The sequence below is a fragment of the Varroa destructor genome, unplaced genomic scaffold, assembly GCF_002443255.2.
Source record: "Varroa destructor unplaced genomic scaffold, Vdes_3.0 BEIS01000002.1, whole genome shotgun sequence".
Lineage (NCBI taxonomy): Eukaryota > Metazoa > Arthropoda > Arachnida > Mesostigmata > Varroidae > Varroa > Varroa destructor.
Genome location: NW_019211455.1, coordinates 624,249 through 645,390, shown reverse-complemented (window position 1 = coordinate 645,390; position 21,142 = coordinate 624,249). Strand labels below are relative to the sequence as shown.

Below are 21,142 nucleotides of genomic sequence, written 5' to 3'. Positions count from 1 at the left end.
TCCTCGGATACTGAGAAGCGTGGTAAGCTCGCGGAGCGTCAAAAGTCTACAGTATTTTCTTTCCAACGTTTGTGTTTTTCAAAGTGATAGCAGACGAGGAGAGCAGTTGCACTAACGTAAGGAATTACACTAGCAGTAAAGGAGAACGAATTGTCGTGTGCCTCGCAGCCCATTGCCGGCAAATGGGTTAGCGTAAAAAGGATGGGTAACGAAACGTATTCTGTCGGATAAACGACGACGTTGGTGTGATGATCAACATTTTGTCTTTTGATAAAAATTAATTGACTATGTCTCTGACAACGACGACGAAATTATCTAAAAGTAGATGAACATCTCGACCTTGTGACTGTAAAAAGAACGACGAATATGCTATAAAATAAACTACAGCAGTCGTTGAGACAGGGTTCGCCGGTCCAAATGGCCTTCGTAGTGAAGCTGGCTCAAAGGAAACTTGCTGCTCTCGACGAGCGCTTCTGTCGCTCGTTTGGGGGAGCTTAACAAGGGCTTAGAGTGTTTGTGTGTAGATGCTTCCAAACTGAATCAAATCTAGCACGACGACTGTGAGAGCGACGGTTTCGGTTGAATATCGATTACAGGGCCGAGATACGTAAAAAGAACAGTTTCACCCCGCACGTAGTCTACGCACTATGGTGTCCCACGAACAGGAACCACGGCAAGCAATGATAATGGAGTTCTGTGGTAACAATACCCTATGGGTGAGTGTTAACGTAGTGAGCAATGATAAAAATGAATTCCAAAATACATGAACTAAATAAACCCTGTGCTTAACGATGTTAAAGAACAAAATTCACTTGATGAATAGTATAGTCTAGTCATATAGTAAGAATTTGTCCCGATAATCGCTTGTGCGTGTGTATATTATCAAAGCTAGTTCATTTGTAATGTAATCGTTATCTGTCGCCAATATAAATGTTTTAGACAAGTTTAAATCGATTCGGCATTCTTGCATTCGACTAGTGAACTAGTGCTGTGACTGAAGTGGCGTGTTTGACAGATTTTGTTGTCGGACTAGGAAGGTTGTGGGCATCCAAAGGAAATTTTTTGTCACCTACGTTCACACACTTCTTTTTACTGATGGGCCGTAATTATTAGGTAGATTATTAGGCAGATTCGTATAGTGTTGCATATTAATTAACGCAGTGACGACACCTCAACACAAGATATAACAAAATTTATAAATGATGAACGTGACAGCTATTAGGTGCTGACCAAATTCACAAACTGCACTCACCTAAGGTACCCCTGCTGAAACAGTAAATAAAACGGACCCATTAACAAGCCCATAAAACAAGTTGGGATCTATTGCTAAAGTAAGAGTTCGTTTCGTCGGAGTTGCAACTTTCTTTTAGTTTTCATAAACTTAGTGGAATGCGGTTTCCCTACAAATTAAAACGTCGTATTCGGTCTTATCATAAGCAAATGTACAGACAAGTATTTTGCTTGTTTAAGATTAACGCATTTCGATTTAAATAATCTGTGTGGGGTTTGGATAAAGCTAAAGCATAACACAAAGACCCTATCGTGTGACATGCTGGATTTGGTGATGTAGTTGTTCCTAAACATTTTGTCGAACATAAAACCTACTTGTAAGTTCTTACTGATTAGGCTCATAAGTTTATGAGCCTAATCAGAATGTCATCGAACAGCTAGGTAAAAAAATAGTCTGCAAAATATATTAGGTGGCGAAAAATATTCACGGTCTTTCTGTCTACATGGCTTCAAAGTCATATAAGTCGCATTGGCATTTTGGTATCATTGGTAATAATTGTATCATGTAAAGGCTAATACTTGATAGTAATAGGAGTGCTAAAATGTTTGTAGTTTTAAAATGTTTGCGGAAATTTGCTGTAAATTTGCAGTTATATTTCTATGCTGCCCAAGATACTTATGCTGTTTAAACTTAAGTTGCAATATCGAAAAATAGCAACATAAAGATGATTTTAATGTTTTCGTTTTAAGTATCTCGATGCAAAACATACATCCCATAGTGGCTGACTAATTTAAAAAAAAGTTGATAAAATCATTGCAAAAATTAAGCGAGGGCGATTCGTGAATAGCCATGACATTCTCAAGTAATAGCCACCACCAAACAATTTTTTTCACCGAAAAAGGAAGCTGGCTACAAAAAAAAGCTCGATATTTTCGTGCCTCACGAATTGACGCGAACGAACTTACTCGATCGTATTTATATTTGCGGAACTCTAGAAAAACGCAATGAAAGAAACCCGCACTTGACCTAAATCCTGTTAAAATATGAAAAAATATATTTACTTTAATTTTGGCTTGAAAACCATCAGTACTTTGTCGGCCACCTGTTCTTATTAGGTTGTTGCGTAATTGACGATGGTTTTTGACCACTGGTTTCCTTTTCTTGTTTTTTTGTTTACCAACTGTCGTGGACTATTTAAGGTTGGAACTTTATTCGCCGGGTCGCAAAACTCTACTCCTTGCTGAAAAAAGACCTAAAAAGGAGGCTGTTTCCGATAAAATCAGTGTTTTCGATAGCTGTTTTAGTTCGGATTTCTTTTGATGTCACAAAGCTGCGGAACAACCTACGATGTGCTTCCCGTATAAGAGCTTTATGGCTAAAATGCCTATCAACCATTCTCCTTCAAAATTGGCACGAAGTATTCTCCGTTGAATCAAAAAAGTCGAGTGGGTTTTTCTCCTCTAATTCGAAAATGTTTTTCAGTTTAGTTAGCTTCTTTTAAGAATTGCGTTATTGAATCCTAAAAGCTTTTTGGATGATGCTTAATTGAACTACCGATCAGAAGAATTTAGAAAAGGATGTGTAGTAGGATGTATTGCGTCTGAGGGAGCTATCGATGCAGAATACCTAATGAAGAGGAGCAGACAAGGTTCATTATTCTGAATATTCCTTTTTACCTATGAGGTACATCCGTCCATTTATGTATGTCATTGTGCTAGCATATTTCAGTGAAGTTAATAGGTGATGAAAATGTAGATCAATTATTTTCATTTATACAATTATAACCATGAAAAGGGGACCTAATAGAAAGAATTGATAGACAGCCGCTAGTCCGATTCCCATCGTATCAAACACTGCATGAAAATAAAGGACTTTTTCAGTTGTTACGTTTTGGAATGATACCTGAACTATAGATGTGTTTACTCTATATAACAACATTATATTTGAATTTTCTTTACATGCTTCTTTGATGCATACGAAAAAGGTATTATAGTAAAATCCAGTGAAAATTTAATATGGGAGCAAATATAGATGGATCACTAATAAATTATAATATATAAAATAATAAATCAAAAAAATAGAAAAAAAAAAATAAAAAATGAAAATAATAAAAATTCAAATATCGTTTAAGAATAGCGTTATTACACTTATAGTTTTCAAAGTCAAACGTTAACTCGTCAGACGAATTTTCCAGTGTTGTTCGCTGCCAGTAGCTCGACGAGGTTAGCTTATCACTATTACGTTGGATGGGATTATGTTGAACTTTGACAAGATGAGTTACCAAAACTGAATACCGCAACTCGATACTTTGAAAAACTGCGACCTTTATAGTCGATATTATATAATGTTGAGTGTTGATTGAATGAAGGAGTGTCATTTGTTACTAAAAGCATCGTCATTTTTCCGAAAAATAATCCAAATCTGTGGTGTAATGAAGCTCAATTAGCTGGAGGCTTGACTCTTACGTATATACGTATGAATCCTTACATGTCAAGCCACTTCCCTTTAGTAAGGAGGTTTTATAATTCATAATACGTAGGTTTCAAATCTTTTTGCTATTACCAATTGCTATTGTTAGCTTTGATGGTTGATTTTAGCGCTCCTTAATCAACCGAACGTCATATTTTATAGTTCCACGTGTCTCTTCGAATATTAGCATCGAATTGCAGCGTCAGTATCCCCTTAATCCTAGATCTATAGATAGCGTTCGATAACTGTTCAACTACGATGACTTATGCTAGGAAGATATCCTAATGTAGTTGAGAAGTCGGCCTATTTCGCATGTATGCGTAGGAGAAGGAAAAACTCAGTCGAATTATGTTATAAAAAGTTTGTCGCTTGATTGCTGTTCGTTTGTCAAATTGCAGCTAATTTTTGTAACGACACTTCTCCTGAGCAAATCTTTTCGCTAAATCCAGCGCAATGAGTTATAACAGGGGTTATTAGTGGGACATACATGTAATAACTGTAGTACTAGTAAGAGATATAATACGCCCGAAACACCGTCTTTATATTTAGAGCTTGTTAAGAATCTAGGTAAGTGGCGAACTAGATTTCCTGTAGTAAGTATTTTGAAAATGAAGGTTTTTCTGAACAACATTCGACTTATATAAAATTAGAAGTAAGTCGTTCACACTATGTCGTACCGTGCTTCATTTTAGTTGAATACTACCAATTATCTTTGTTTTGATGGCTTTTCGAGGTCAAGTCTGGTTGTGGTATTAAACGATTGTCTAGTTTATTTTTTTAAGAAAACTCCTCACGATTTGGCTTGTTACTTATATTTTTATTCTGCGTGCTAGAATCAGGACTTTTGTGTGTATTTTAATAATTGAAATAGTTTTCAACGATATTCTTCTCTTTCTGAAGACGATGGCATACAACCAACCACTTTGCGATTGCTCTAACCTGTTATCGAGGAGGATCTAGAAAGACCACTTTTGTCAGTGGCCCTTTGCATGAAATAATGAAATAACAAAGTAATCTACCCGAATGGATACACACCCAAGCGTTTTTTAAGCACATAAAACTTACTGTCTAAGCTTGTTAAATTTAAACAACGACTCTTCATTATACGCAGAGCTGAGTTCAACTAAATATTTATAGTAATGGATGAATTGCATAGGTTGATCGGTTGCGGAGTTTACGCCGTGTGGTATAATTCTTGCGGTACCAAAAGCAACAGTAACAAATAATTCAAACATGCCTGATATGGCCCTAACAGCACTTACGCCGCAGCCTCCGATATAAATTACGATACAACTCATTCTATAATATAATATATATATCGTGCAACCCGTTCTCTCATATGACAAAAAACACGTGCATCTGAGTGGCCTTTTTCAAACGCTCGCGGTTTTAACAACGTATAGCAACAGTATGTTGTAAAAACGCACCGAGATCACAATTGCAGATATCCTGCTACCTATGAAACGATCTACTGTGTAGTGTCAATTGGTAACAGTTGGCATTAAAAAAAATCAGGACTGTTTTTTTTTCGACAAGTTACAATTTTTGCTTGGGTTTGCGCACTCTTTAGTCCTCGTTTAGACACCAAGCACCAATAGTCTTGTACTCTATAGGCAAATAGCCTTCTGCCTATTTACATGCACTTCTCGTCTAAACGAATACATCGCAAGTCAGAGCTTTTGTTGACAGCTACGGTGGGATAAAGGTTTTTCATCTCACACAGAAACACACAATGCGTAGCATACTACACTTGGTCTAATGCTAAACGGCTGTAATATGAAAATCTCTGACGAATAGGACACAATGAAAGAGAATGACCGTAAACCTAGGCAACGAAATTTGCTCTCTGCGCTATATATGTATATTGTAAACGCTTAACAGGTGATTGAATATAGAACGTTTCCTCTCTATCTAAATAATTAGATAGAATAACTAAGCATGTGCATTTCGTATAAATGACATTCAATCAATACTGTATTGTGTATGATAGGAGTTCAAAATTTTACTATGCGTAAATCATTGTTGTACACCATCGATACCGTCATATTTGAGGCATTTCGTCTGGCCGTTAGCCAAAGAGGACGACTAAGAGCAACCAGGGTGTTCGACTCTCATCAGTATTAGTTTCAAAGCACAAGCAGATTAACGAATACTACAATAGGTAAAAGTGAGGATAACTGAACCGATATTCAGAAAGTTATGATTTGAGTTTTTTTTTTAGATGCAACGGTTCTGTTGTTCATATAGTATTCGTCATTGGGAACAGCTTTTTTTATTGGCAAATGGGAACCACTGTCTTTCTCCCTACCTTTTTTACTATGTAGTTACAAACCGTACGAGCATCTAAACTAACCATTTACACCCATGGAAATTATTTGGTGTCAGTGATGTAAGTAATAATTTGTAAGTGTTAACAGTTATATTGGGGTTCTATTTCGTGTCTGTTTATGAAACTGGGTGCTCAGCTTCGTGCTGTACATCTTCTTTTCAAATTAAAGTCAAGTTTTCTCTAGCATGTGTTGAAGTTTAAGTGAATCTGACATTTTACTTTGTTCTATGATTTACAAAATGTGAAGCTTGGTTTGTTGCGATAGGTACGCTGACACACGATACTATTTTATTTGTCGTTAATAACGTTTATCCTAAATAAAATTCGTTAAACTAAGTATTTCACGCTTAGTAGGATAAGCTATTAACTTTGAAAATAAAGAATACTTTTAAGTATTTTTAATTAAAATCTTACCTATATAAATACCTATATAAATTATTAAATACGTTTCTGTAATTATAAAGATATTGATTCAATTTAATTAATTTTTAGAGCTTGAGTTGAATTTTTAGGAACAGCATTGAGAATTAGTATTCGTATTGAATCAGGTCAACTGAGTTTATTTATTAATGATGATTGTTACTTCAGATGCTTTTACTGTAATATTTTCGTAGTAATATTTGGTATGATTGAAGGATTTGGTAATCGATTACTTCCCTTATTCATTTCTGCTCCTGATATAGTTTTTCTTCACTTATGTGAGATCAATGGATTGACACCTAATATGATAAAAGGCTTAAGGCTTTTGTATGATTTAAATGATATGGCTCTTCGAAACACGCTAGTGAGACAAACAGGTAATGCACTAATGGTACAATAGTAACTTGCAACTTTCGCCGGTGAGGTAATGCGGGCTTTTTCCGCGTTCTCTGATACAGTACATTAAACCAGCAGGAATCTGAAAGGCCGTCTCAGTTTAGCAATTTGTTTTGCTTACATCAGTATCACGATTAGTGTCAGTTTTGCCTACGATAGTGTCACCGAGCAACATGACGCCCCCTCTCTACAATTACCGATCCGGCTCGTTAGTACCGAACATAAACCATATTATAGGCGATAGTTCAATATTAAAAATAATGTTCCACTGTTTCTGCGTGTCTAGCAAAAGGTGTTTGCACAAAGGACAAGTCAGACGTACCTTCCTAGTGAGTAAACTTACCGTCAGAGCACGACCCAGAAAATTAGAAACTTTACACAGCCTTAAGTGATAGCGTGAATAAACGTGACAGGGTGAAAACACAGTAGAGATAGGGAATTGCTGTGCTGTTCGAAAAATCATTATAAACATCGTAGGGCTGGAATGATCCAATCAAAAATACGATCGTACTTGTGGACCTAAGAGGCTAAATGAAAACACAAATAATTCTGCATCGTCACGCTGCGTAGAAAATGCTTCTTTCTTCTACTGCTTTAATAACAAACACAGACTTAAAGGATTTATTGTATAGTTTCTTTCTGTACAAAGGCTAGATCTGAGCTAATTACTGGAGATACCTAAACCTTTGCGTATACTGATCCTAACATCTCAAAGTAGTACACATTTTGTTGAGGATTCGTCTTATCCAGAAACCGCAACTGAACTATGCGCAATGATAACTAATTAACCAACGGGTAATTCGAGTATTTATTGCATGGATTTTTCATGGATGTATTATATAAGAAAATAGTTGACACGATTGAAACGAGTTTAGCTTCTGCTGGCTAACTTTTCTTTACATATCATACATATATAAAGTGTCAAAACTGAAGCAATGAATTTTGTGCTTGAGCGCAGTATTCTAACCACAACCGCATTCGGATGCGTCGGATACATCGAGGGCACTAAGGATATTTTAGTAAGTAGTTACGGCAGTGGCTTAGTTTGGCTTAGAGCTAGCATACTCGTAATATATTGCTTTTTCTTTCTTTTCATTCATGTATGTGTTACTTAACAAACACATGTTACGGTTTTAGAACCTGGTTTGCCTCACTGCACAATGTGGTTTAATTTCATAGATACCAAATCGCTATGCATGTGTGAATTCTATCACATTGTTTTCACCAATGCAAATTAGGAGTTAGATTTTTCTTAGTTAATAAGAGTACATAAACGAGTAGTAGGAGAAGAATACATAAACGCACAACTATGTCCCAAAGTCCGAACAGGGAAAATCAGGGGCAAAGAGTAAACGGAAATTATGAAAAAAACATCTCTATTTTTTATTTACAGGACTGGGAACTCATGTGGAATACGACAAACCCGGAGTTAACGCGTTGTTTTCAAGACACAGTCCTCATATGGGTACCCTGTGCCGCGTTGTTCGTCTTCGCAGTCATTGAAGCCTTTGCAGGGCAGGGCAGGACCCTTCGGTTACCGTGGACAACGCTCAATTTTACTAAAATTGCGAGTGACAGCATACACTAACTAGCTATATTGTCAATTCTTATTTGGCCCGAAAACCGAATTAATTCTCGTAAATACAATTGATCATGTTTTTCTTGAAATCTTCTATATTAATATTAGTATTAAATATAAATAAATAAAATTCGATAGAAACAAAAGTAAAAATAAAACATTTGTATAATTTGTAGGGTTATATCGTAGAGAGATTTGTACAGATATTTTGAGCCTAAGCTTTGCCCAATAAAACGTGTATATATATTAGAATAATAATGGTGTTTGTGGTTCATTATTTCGACAGGTGATATGTACGATTTTAGCTTTTGTACAAATGTGCGAACTATGGAATGTTATCAGTCAGCCATTGACCTATTTTCGCTCAGAGCTCTGGAGTCCGATCGTCCAGCTCGTCACAATTGTGGGTGTTTTCTCTGATTAACGGTGAAAATTGGCGTAGAAAATAATAGCAGCCGATAGGGTTATGCGATCCTTTAAACAAAATTATTGCATTGAAGTTAGACCATTCATTGCTTCGGGTTATTTTTTTTTCATTATATGGAGTCTTAGTTGCGAGTTAACCGAGATTAAAAAAATTCTTAATCTAATCCCTGAGACGTTGTTGTTGTTGTTGTTGACAGATATGGTACTGCATATTTGATGAATTGAAACGAATAATATAAATAACATTAAACTTTTTTGGTACTGATTAACTTGCAATGATGATTGCAGTTCTTTGCTGCCACTTTCATTATGTACCAGAAGAATCGCGGTCAGGTTACCTCCGCGTCGTTGTTCGCCTTCTGGTTTCTATACACGATAGCGACCGGCATACGCTACCGGACTGCAATGAATGCCGCGTTTCTGCCCAACGCCCCCCAGGTAACAACGCAAGAGCGCGGTAACTAAGCATTCAAGATGGAGAGCGATATTTGAGAATAAATGTTCTTACACCCTACATTACTCAAGTGAAGCATCTATGTTTCGAGTTTTACGTCTGGTATCGCCGTTAGACGTTCCATCGGACAGATGGCTGGCTGCCAATCAAGCCTCCTAGTAGCAAGCATGCTACCATTAGATGCATTCAGCTAGATTTCCATCCAATGGAAAACGTTTATGGAGGATGTAACGAGTTTTCGATATTAATCAGCCCAATTAAAATTTTTTTTTTCTGATTGATGAATAATTTTTCTTCCTTTTGGCATTCTTAGATATTATTTTTATATAAGCAGGTCTTTGGAGTTTCCTATTTTTGGATGCAGTAGCAAGGACTTCTCCCCATAATCGGAGTTGGTCTTGCTGGACCTACAAGGGATCCCTCCAACAAACCTATGAAATGATATAACAATTATACAAGGGGCTGCTAGTTTTAATAATTGTCTTAGCTTTTTTAAGTTCTTACTTTTCTTTGCTCCATATTTTTCTAATTGTTGATGTTTTAATGTGTGTTGCTAACGCTGAAATTTACCACCGTGGCAGCATGCTCGTTATTTATGGTTATATATGGCAAAATGCTTAAAGAGATGCGCATTGGCCACGCGGACTAGGCCGTTCAAGCTTGACGAAGAGCTTATTTAGAATCGGGTAGAACAGGTTCGATTGTCGATTTCAGCTATTGCGCTGTATATAGTTGTGTTCATATTCTAATATTTATGCCGAGCTCTGGCTTTTTAGCAACTATATATACGCCATGCTTTGTTGTTCGAAGTGAAACTACAATAGTAATCGTTTGTACGTATTTCATTGTAGATATCATCGTACTAATAAGACCTTTACATATACGTCATATTTTCAGCTGGCTACAACGGATAAGCTACGTTTCACATTGGCAGTTATTGCATTTGGCCTGTCATCTGTCCAGTTAACTTTGAGTTGTTTCGCCGATCGACGGCTGTCGCATTTAATCGATAAGCATAGACGGAATCAATGTCCTGAAAAAGATGCCTCTTTTCTTTCGAGCCTTGTTTTCTGGTGGTTTAACCGGTACGTGTTTTTTTTAGTGCAGTGACAACAATAGCTATCTACTCCTATGAGAAGTAGTGTCGTACTTTGGACGTTAACAGAGCATGAAAAATCAGCTTGTGGCTTTTATACTGTAATTATTCGTTATATTACACCTACTAATACAATATATATAACGGCCTAATGTGGCTTTAATTTCGGCAATGATATGAAACTGAGGCTAAAATCATTCGAATGTTATGTGACAAGTATAACAAACTTTATTTGTTTTGTTGATCTAGAATGATAGCTCTTGGATACGAAAGAGCATCAAAAAAATCGGGACTTTATCTGGAAGATGTGTGGGCATTGGACGAAGATAATACAACCGAAACCATAGTTAGAAAGTTTCTACCGTATTACAACTCAGAAAAAAAAAAAAACAAAGCTGATGGATCTTCGAAACAGGGCAGGGAGGATGGAACACCAGTGCTCAAAAGTCAGCTTAACATCCTTTATCCGTTACTGAAAACTTTCGGCCTACCTCTTCTTGGAACGGCCGTCATCAAACTCGTCGTATCATTAATCACCTTTGTTGCTCCAGTGATTCTTAACTCGCTGATCACATTCGTTCAAACGGATGGTAAGAAAATGTATATTATTGCTTTTTTTGTCAGTTATATCCGCCTTCGTATGTGTATAGTATAATGGCAGATATAATGCAATATTGTTTCGCTATGCTCTCATCTTCCTCTGGCTGCGGTTAAACCTTATGCGTTTTTCCTCATTTGTTTCCGTAGAGCCTGCGTGGAAAGGCGTGTTCCTTGCTACAGTAATGCTTTCCTCGTTAATGGCTGAGTCGCTTTTAAACAACCAGTACGAGTACCGCCTTTACCGTATCAGCATGCAGGTACGCTCTGCGATTATTCATGCAATCTACGTGAAGGCCCTCACTCTGAGCGGATATGCAAGAGGCCAGTATACAACAGGAGAGATTGTTAACTTGATGTCCGTCGACACGCAAAGGTAGATTAAAAGTTGAAGTTTTAAATAGGCTATTTGACTTAGTCAGCAAGAAATACAGAATTCAGCCGGATACACCGTTAATTATTATTATGATTATGGTCATGCACCATTTGTAAGTGCTACTTGCATTTCTTGTATACCATAAATGAACACATTTCCTTTCGTTTTCCTTTTTTTACCGTAGGATCATGGACCAAGTGAACATGATGAACATGTTATGGTCAATACCCCTTCAGATTGGTATTTCGATTTGGATGCTTTGGCAACAGCTAGGGATCGCTACACTTGGTGGAGTCTTCGTCATGATCCTTCTTATGCCAGTCAACGCCGTGGTCACAATTTTGCTCCGGAAATATCAGGTGAGAATACTCGAAATTTAGCACTTAACGCTTATAGTTGCGTCTGAGTTTCTGAGACAGATGGACACGTCGATTGTGCATGTTGCGTCTCTGGAAATTGATCTTAAAATGCTATTTATCGTTCAAATACGTAATTAACTCATGTCTATGAAATCATATTATGTGTAATATGGTAAATAGTAAATATAAAAAATCTTAGACACTACACTCCTTAAGTATATTAATACGTTCAGAGGTGTTAGGACATATACTTGGCGAGCTGTGAAATCTCGGAGGAATATATATCTCTCCGTAGGTCTCACAGAAACACTGTATGGCGTATATAAACTATACATGCTGATTTAAATCTTGAAAATATTTACTTAGATACTCGTGCATTACTGTTGTAACGCAATCACCTTACTTTTTTTTGCAATTTATTCTAATGTCATATAATTGCACTTAAGACAGGAAGACTTAAGTGCAGTTATATGACTTATAGAAGCAGCTGCTAGAGGTTTATAGTAATACTAAAAATAACAGTAATAATATGCAGTCAGTTAGCATTAATACCGCATAAATAACGTACATTTTTCTTACGATCCTTGAAATTATTTCGTGTGATCCATACAGTTACGATGTATCGTCTCAAACTTGCATTTGGTGTTGCTTTAAGGTCTCCTTAATGCGTAACAAGGATAAGCGTACAAAGCTCATGAACGAGATTCTATCCGGTATTAAGGTGCTTAAACTCTATGCTTGGGAGACGTCCTTTATGAGACGTATCGACAATCTACGTAATAAAGAATTAGAGTCACTTCGGAAGCAAGCGTGGTTGAGCGGCTTCATGGTGTTCGCCTTCACAAGCGCTCCATTCCTCGTATCGCTGGCTTCGTTTGCCACCCATGTCCTTTCGGATCCTGCCAATGTTCTCGATGCGAACAAAGCTTTTGTTTCACTATCGCTCTTTAACATCTTGAAGCTGCCGATGGCCTTCCTGCCGATGCTCGTTTCGTTCACAGCCATGTTCTTTGTATCCCTCAACCGAGTTAATAAATATCTTCGATCTGATGAACTCGATAAGGACGCAGTGCAGAGGATTAAAGGAGCGGGTATGCTTATTACTGCTTTTAATTGATCTATTATGATATAGTACAAAAAAAACTTACATCTAGATTTTGTATCCTCTTAGCATTTGCTGTTTAAAATTGGTAACAGTATTTGCTATACGGTAATATCTTGCTACATGGTTGAAGCCAATCCGTTAATGTTTAACCAGCGCATAGTGACCTGTCAAGTTATTTCTCTATAGTTAAGTCGCACTGGCACACAGAGATCAAGTGAGTAGTTTACAACTAAATAATATAATCCAGTAGCGCTAATGGCGTCAATGATTCAACTTTTGTTTCACGTTTATGTGTGTCATACTTGCTTTACATCTATTCCAGCTAGCGCGATCAGCATCAGGAATGGTACGTTCCAGTACGCAGCTGACGCGGAAACTCCTACCCTTCAGGACATCAATATGGAGATTAAGCATGGTCAGCTAATAGCTATCGTAGGAACTGTGGGAACAGGTAAAACCACGCTGCTTGGCGCACTCATGGGTGAGGTGGTCAAGAAATCAGGAAACGTCACCGTGTCGGTATGGCCCTATTTTTTTGCTTATATTAAATTATACTATTCAGGTACGCAATTGACAAAACAATATGCTTTCGCGGGTGTAATATATATAAGTTCACTTGACTAGCCGGATTAGCCGTAAACATGAAAATTTATCCAGCAGTCCGCAAAAGCAAAGCAGATCTGATATCCTTCGTGCATCATGGCGCCGGATCGTATACGTTTACATACGTATATAATATATTTCTTTTCATCTTGAATTTAACTGGTCTCTGCAGACTTTTCATCATTGTGTGTCTCGTTTGCAGGGCTCGGTCGCGTACGTACCGCAACAGGCTTGGATCCAAGGTACTTCGATTAAAAACAACATTCTATTTGGAAATAAATTCGACCGTGCCCGCTATGAGCAGGTCCTTGATACGTGTGCCCTACGTCCCGATCTCGAGATGCTGCCTGGAGGAGACGAGACTGAAGTCGGCGAGAAGGGTATCAACCTTAGCGGTGGCCAAAAACAGAGAATTTCGTTGGCGCGCGCTGTATACGCACAGAGAGATATTTATTATTTCGACGATCCGCTAGCTGCTGTAGACAGCCAAGTCAGCAAACATATTTTCGACAAAGTCATCAGCAATACAGGCATACTGGCCGGCAAGGTGACTTCTCTAAAGGCTAGACTTGAATTTTTTCAAAGAAAGTGCGCTAGATATGAAAAATTGTATAATGTGATTTTTCTTAATCATATACTGTCCGTTAGAGATTTGGTTCATGCATGCTTCCTATTTCTTTAATCATTCTTGTATCACATTTTTGTGAGTATGTTTTCTTTTGATTAACATCATTAGACACGCATCCTAGTGACACATCGGCTATCCGTGTTGAATTCATGCGACGTAGTATACGTACTTAAGGACGGCAGAATATCCGAATGGGGAACCTACAAAGAACTTGTTGCGCGCAAGGGAGCTTTCTCCGATTTTTTGATGCAGCATTTTCAAGATAAGGCGCCCGACGAGGAAATCCCCGAAGAAGATCTGAAAGCCATGGAAGAGATCGTCAAGGGGGGCGCAGCCCCGCCACAGCTCGTCAAGTGAGTCTTACGAAATTTGTAAATGGCCCATAAACGCGTTATGTACTGATTGTTATTTTAAATAGCTACTTTATTTTACAGATTTATCTAGAGTACCATCCAAAATTCGTTGCTTTACTCTCCTGCTATTATCCAGGCAAATCTCGATTGTAAGCGGGGGCGAAAGTGATGGCGGGTCAGAGCTGGGGTCCCTTCGACGGAAGACCTCCACAACTAGAACGGTCTCGACTGCATCGAGCATCAAATCAATCAAACCACGTGACTCTAAACAAAATCTTGCTGGCGGCGCAGAAGAGTCCAAGAATCGGCCCGGAGCAGCACTTACCAAGGATGAGGAAGCTCAAGTGGGTTCTGTCAACTGGAAAGTGTACCGCGACTACATCGTGGCTATGGGCCTCGTGGGATCTATGGTTACGTTGATTGCTTTCATAATGGGCAATGTATTCAATATCCTTACGTCAATCTGGCTTTCGAAATGGAGTGAGGACGCAATCGATCCCGAGCTGGCCAACAGTATCGCTCAACGAGACTACCGACTTGGTTTATACGCGATGTGGGGTGCGGGAGAAACGATGTTTGCTTTAATTGCATCTATCTCGTTGAACCTGATCGCTTTAGAAGGTGGACGGGTTCTTCATGAGAGGATGGTTCAGCGCGTTCTTCGAGCTCCCATGTCATTTTTTGACACCACACCAATGGGGCGAGTTCTCAACAGGTAAGTGTTTGTTTGAAATCCTACTCTGAGCGGAGAGTAACAGAGAGACATATGATGAAGAATGTATCTCGAAGACCGTCTTTAGACTGTTATCGTAGATCTCGAAAAGTTTCATATGTCAGAAGAAAAAAGTAATTTTGGAAGGTATGTTACGCCCCGAAAATTCGAAGGTCTTAGATATCTTATTTCGGGTACCGTTATCCTTGGATTTTTAGATGGGTTTAAAGACGACTCTCAAAGTATTTACATCTAAGCAGCATTATCACCGGCTACATACATCGCTACAGCGATTGATGAGGCCTCCATGGCACCCTTTCCGCCAAATGAAGCCAGATTTACTATTCACCTTGTGGGTCTTATCCTCCGCATCATATTATCTTCCATATTATTCACATCATATTGCCAGAGTTTTTAGTGCGATTCATAAGCGGTAAAACCAATTTTAATTCGATAAATGGAATACACACAGACAAGTGATTTGAATAAGCTTGAGATGTGACCTTTTTTTTTAAATCATTTTTTTAAGATTACCTAGACTGTATACGTTGTGTGTTTCATCTACTACTCTTATGGACCACGTTTGATACCACCCACGATATTGATATTTTTCAACTTTCAATCAAAATAAATTATACGTGTAAGGTAAATTGACTATATTTTACGTTACAGTTTAAGTTTAATCTCTTCACATACAATTTAACAAGCAGCTAAGAAAGTTTTCTGGGTCCTTTTTCTCACCAAAGACGGCTATTTCGCTGTAGCAACTTTTCGGCGAATTCAGTATACACATTGAGTGCTGTGGCAAGCTTTGCACTCCTTTCATTTAATTCACTTTCAAAAGGTATAGAATCGTTTGTGTTTCAGGTTTTCAAAGGATATTGATGCGGCAGACATAACCATGCGTTTCAATCTGCGAATGGCCATCCAACAATCCTTTAGGACAATCGCATCACTAACTCTAATTTCAATGCAAACTCCAGTCTTCTTAGTACTTGTGTTGCCTCTCGGGATAATTTACTACTACGTCCAGGTATGTACTTTTGTAGTTAGAATCAATGCAACCCAGAACAATCTGGACGAATGACCAAATATCGGCCAAACTTACGTGGATGATTGTACATCTGCCATAAAACCTTATTGCATCCTATGTTACAGAAATACTACATTTCAACCTCACGTCAACTGAAACGGATCGACTCAACTTCTCGTTCGCCTATTTACATGCATTTCTCCGAGACTTTGACCGGCTGTACGTCTATTCGGGCGTACGGTGCCGAAGGACGTTTCATCGCACTATCGAACTTAAAGACGGATATAAATCATTCGGCCTACTATCCATCTTTAGCTGCATCCCGATGGCTGTCCGTAAGGCTTGAGTTCCTTGGTTACGTAATCGTGTTCCTTGCATCTCTTCTCGCAGCTTTGGCCAGGGACGTGCTTACACCAGGCCTGGCGGGTCTCTCGATCAGTTACGCGCTTACGGTGAGAACTCCAAAAAAGTAGTTGGATCTATTGATTACGTGCTGTCATTAATAAAGACTATTTATTATGACTATACTGATTAAGAGAATGTATACGATATGACATAACTGCAAATTATGAGAACTTAGGGATGACGGAAGACTTTTTGAGAATACTTCCACTGGAATTTTCATTCTGATATAATTACTAATATATAGCATTTACTTCTAAAACATAGAAAACTTATTTAGCAACAGCTGTGAATTGAAATGTTGCCACGTGCTCACAAACAGATATTTATAAAATCCTCACAGTCGTTTTTCTTCATCACTAGTTTATTGCAGTGCTATAAGGCTAATTGCGATTTATGTTTTCATCAAAATCTCTTTTTCAGATTACCGGAACGTTAAATATGCTTGTAAAGTCGACTTCAGACGTGGAGACCAATTTCGTTTCAATCGAACGCTGTCTCGAATATGCAGACATTGAAGTCGAGGCTGATTGGGTGGTGGAATCGAATCGGCCTGAATTCAATTGGCCACAAGAGGGTGCTATCCAGTTCCACGATTATTCAACACGCTACCGTGATGGGTTACCTCTTGTCGTAAAGGACATCAATGTACAGATGAACCCGGGAGAAAAGGTAGGAAACGAAACGCTGCAGCGATTCTCCTTTTTCGTAGCAAGTACCACGTAAATATTTGTATGCGCAAATCTAAAATTTGTTGAAACTTTGAGTATTGTCATGTTATAAAAAATATACATAGTAAACAGGCTTCAAAATGTAATCCAGTACAAATACAGACCTCAGCCTGCAAAAGCAGGTTAGACCATGTATGACTATCACAGATTGGGGCATTTTATTTGACGTAAGTGTCAAAATTATTTAATTTAACCAAAAATGTTAGGAAAAGTATTACAAATACAAAAAAAGCACAAGCGGTAGTAGATGATAAAACAAACGAAAGAACGACGTAAAATAGTAGACGATGCTTTTGTCATCGATTAAAACGTATGGATCCGAAAAAAATTGACAAAATTTATCATTTAAGAAAATGATAACTATATTATGTTTCGATCACATCAAATGTAATACATGAACGCACCTTTCGGGGGGTTTTCACAGGTTGGCGTCGTGGGCCGTACCGGTGCAGGAAAGTCATCATTGACGTTGTCGTTATTCCGTTTGATCGAGGCGGCAAGCGGTTACATCGTGATCGATGGAATAAACATCTCGCGCATTGGGCTACATGACCTCCGATCAAAGTTAACAATCATTCCGCAGGATCCTGTGCTCTTCTCGGGTACCCTTAGGGAAAACCTCGACCCATTTGAAGAACATACTGACGAGTCCATTTGGGCAGTCCTGGAGCAGGCGCATCTTAAATCGTTTATTACCGAACTAGACAAGAGTTTGCTGTTTGAGGTGACCGAAGGCGGAGAAAACATGAGCGTTGGCCAACGACAACTCGTGTGTCTTGCCAGGGCTTTGTTGAGGAAGACGAAGATTCTCATTCTAGACGAGGCGACCGCCGCCGTCGATGTGGAAACCGACGACTTGATTCAAAAGACACTCAAACAGGAATTCAGCGATTCGACAACGCTTACCATTGCGCATAGATTGAACACCATCATTGATCACAATAAGTACGTGTGCAAGCGTTTTTCGCACCTTTTTCGTATAGAACACTTTAAAGGTAAACACCTCAAGGGTGCGATGTACGCGCTCACTACGTTTCGAAAAAAGTCGTCAACGGCTCGCTCTTAGTTGTGCGTGCCCTTGTTGACTCTGTATGAGTAGGGCAAATGTTTCGAATGCAGTCGCATCTTAATCGATTTTATTGCAAAAGAGACAACTTATTTAACAAAAAAGCTTACAACTGAACGTAAGCCAACGATGGCGCTATTATGGACGAGCTGACGATATAAAGATATCTTATTAAATATCCTCCATAATTATATTTACAGGGTTATGGTGATGTCCGACGGTCTGGTGGTGGAGTATGAGAATCCTCAGGTGCTTCTGAAAAAACAGGACTCACTTTTCTACGCTATGGCTAAGGATGCAGGATTGGTCTAAAAATAGTTATAGAAGCAATAGGATGAAAATATTTAAACGGCGAAAAAATCGAACGGAACTAATTTAGGATAATGCAACAGTTATAGCAAAAGAAACTTACCGCTAACCTGTGTGCAAAGAAATGCTCGACAGCATGTACTTTTGTCGCATGTTAAGCATGCACTCAATAGAATTTTCTTATTTATTGTAATATAATAATGAAAAAAATTAAAAGTGAACGAACAACAGCCCTCTAGCGTGGCGCAGGGCTGTTGTTCGTTTATTTTTTTTTATAGAGAGGCCCTGCTCAAATAGTATTTGCTCGACCCCCGCCCCCCATAATGATTCAGAAGAGTAAGAAAACAGTTTCATCAAGGATGATGAGCTCATTCTACCACTATCATAACGTCTACATGGACAGGAACTTAGGATATGATAAAAAGTGAGTTTGCCAAAACGCTAATCCGGTCTTGATACGATCTGGCCTAATTTACTGCCTGGACTACGAATTAGTCACCTTTGTTACCTCTTATTATTCTTTTCTATTTGTTTGCATGAACGTTAGATAAAAATTGCGCGTGCAAACATGAAAAATTCAATCACTACGCTTACCTAAACACCATAATGTAATGATAGAAAACTGTGGAACTCTAAAGAATTGTGTTTATATATATATATGAAATATTAACGATATTATATAAGCTCTATGCGTACTTTGCTATGCATAGGCTCCTTTCTATAGGCATGATGTATGTTTTTTTATAAAAAGTACTGTAAAAAACCAATGCATAAATAAAAGAGTAAATAGCTTGTATATTTTTATGTAATTAAACGTATATTGTTGTTTTTGCGTTAACATAGAAAAATCGTCGAAAGACAAATCTACTATAGTAGTGATGTAATAATGACCTGCGTTGTTTTTCTGATATTACAGCGCATGATATGTTGAGATTAAATTAAATTAAGATGATGTTAGGCTCGGATAAGCGTAATTATCTTGCAACGATTCCATATGTAGAGCGCCCGATTGATAGCATGGAAATGTACTTCATCTTGTGCAAAAGACTCATCTTGTGCTTTGAACTGGCGGTGAACAATCATTTGCGGGTTCCCGTACAATCGGTAGCGGTCTGGCCAATAAATAATAAAATTAGAGAAGCTGATTTCAAGGTCTGAGTGTTTAGCGTGGGTGTTTCATACTATTTTTTAGCGTTGGTGATTATTTTATAGAAATTTAGTGATCATTTCAAACATTGCTTGAAAATGTACAAAATAGCAGACATCTCTAGTTTTTTCATGCAGTTAAGGGCCCGCTTGAAACATTCTGTGCATCTGTCAGTTTATTGTTGAAAGATTTCTTGGGCTATTTTTTTGGCCTGCGAGCAGCTTGTAACAGGGTTGCTATCTTTTTTTGTGAAGGCTCTTATAGTCCCGTAGTTTTCAAAATATGGTTAGAAGACTAAATTCTGTTTTCATGGTTGTCACAAAGGTGACTTATTACCTGATCTAAATAAGTTCTTAAACGAAAGTTGCATAACTTGCACTATTAGGAATTTTACTAAAATATTCCTTATTACAGCGAATATGATATTATCATGTTAATGTTTTAACATCAATTATAGGAAGAATTAGGTTTCCTTCAATACCTTGCACTCGTAAAAATGGCAGACAACTCTAAAATTTTGTAAGCAAAACTTCACTAAAAATAGATTATAAATATACTCCTATGTATTTGCAATATAAATAAATATATTTTAAACCAAATGGCCATATACACATTTTACGGGAAAATGTTATTATTGAAGCTGACGTAAGAAAGGAGGATAGTTTTTGTTTGGCTATGTCTTAGATGAAGAAGCTTTTATACAGATATAGTTAGAATTTCGTATACTTTGCAGCGATACTACGATAAAAGAAGTGATGGCTTATATAGCCGAGAGACTGTATTTGGTTTCAGTTATTAGGTCCAGCGAAGTTATTGATGCGGATCCGCAAAGCGGCATATCCTCGCAACTAAAAACGCGAGAGAAAAAATATCAATTTTTGTCGAGTCAGCCCATCCGGTTAAAGATAATTGGTATAATTATGCAGAATGGATTAGTACGCGCCAAATTTAGCAGCAGGTAACAAAGGTATGTGACACTGGCACTAGCATTAAGATCTCTTTTGGAGAGTACACTATTAAATTTCAATTAACTTTCAAATACGAACTAGACCTCAAACATGTGGTTTTTTTTTAGAAATCTGTAGTAATCTCTGCAATAGTACAAGTCTATTTCGAAAAACTATATCGACTCATAAAGGTTTTAGTCCCTGCCAAAGCAGGAATGATTAAAAGGAGAAAGTTTTAGAAAAACACATAGACCATTTAAGGTACAGCGTTTTGCAGAACTCGCATATATATTGCACCCATTTTTTTTCTTTTTCATTTTGACTTTAGAGCTACCAGTTGGAAATGATCGATTTTCGGCTATGATAACTGCTTT

At 37.9% G+C, this 21,142-nt stretch overlaps 1 protein-coding gene across 2 annotated transcripts; it reads left to right on the top strand.

Moving 5' to 3' along the window:
• Nucleotides 1–12: 12 nt before the first annotated feature.
• On the top strand, nt 13–19,488 carry LOC111243792 (multidrug resistance-associated protein 1-like). 2 transcript variants are annotated; one of them, XM_022789888.2, is made up of 19 exons: nt 576–716; nt 7,804–7,864; nt 8,239–8,412; nt 8,711–8,827; nt 9,139–9,288; nt 10,202–10,389; nt 10,650–10,990; nt 11,148–11,373; nt 11,558–11,732; nt 12,388–12,823; nt 13,160–13,356; nt 13,643–13,987; nt 14,177–14,421; nt 14,558–15,136; nt 16,001–16,166; nt 16,292–16,618; nt 16,992–17,240; nt 17,724–18,244; nt 18,566–19,488. In XM_022789888.2, the coding sequence occupies exons 3-19, from the start codon at nt 8,251–8,253 to the stop codon at nt 18,675–18,677; spliced, it is 4,536 nt and encodes a 1,511-aa protein (XP_022645623.1). In that variant the 5' UTR covers nt 576–716; nt 7,804–7,864; nt 8,239–8,250; the 3' UTR covers nt 18,678–19,488. The 2 variants fall into 2 exon arrangements, with proteins under 2 accessions (XP_022645622.1, XP_022645623.1); XM_022789887.2 differs by lacking the exon at nt 7,804–7,864 and having other exon boundaries at nt 13–716.
• Nucleotides 19,489–21,142: the final 1,654 nt, after the last annotated feature.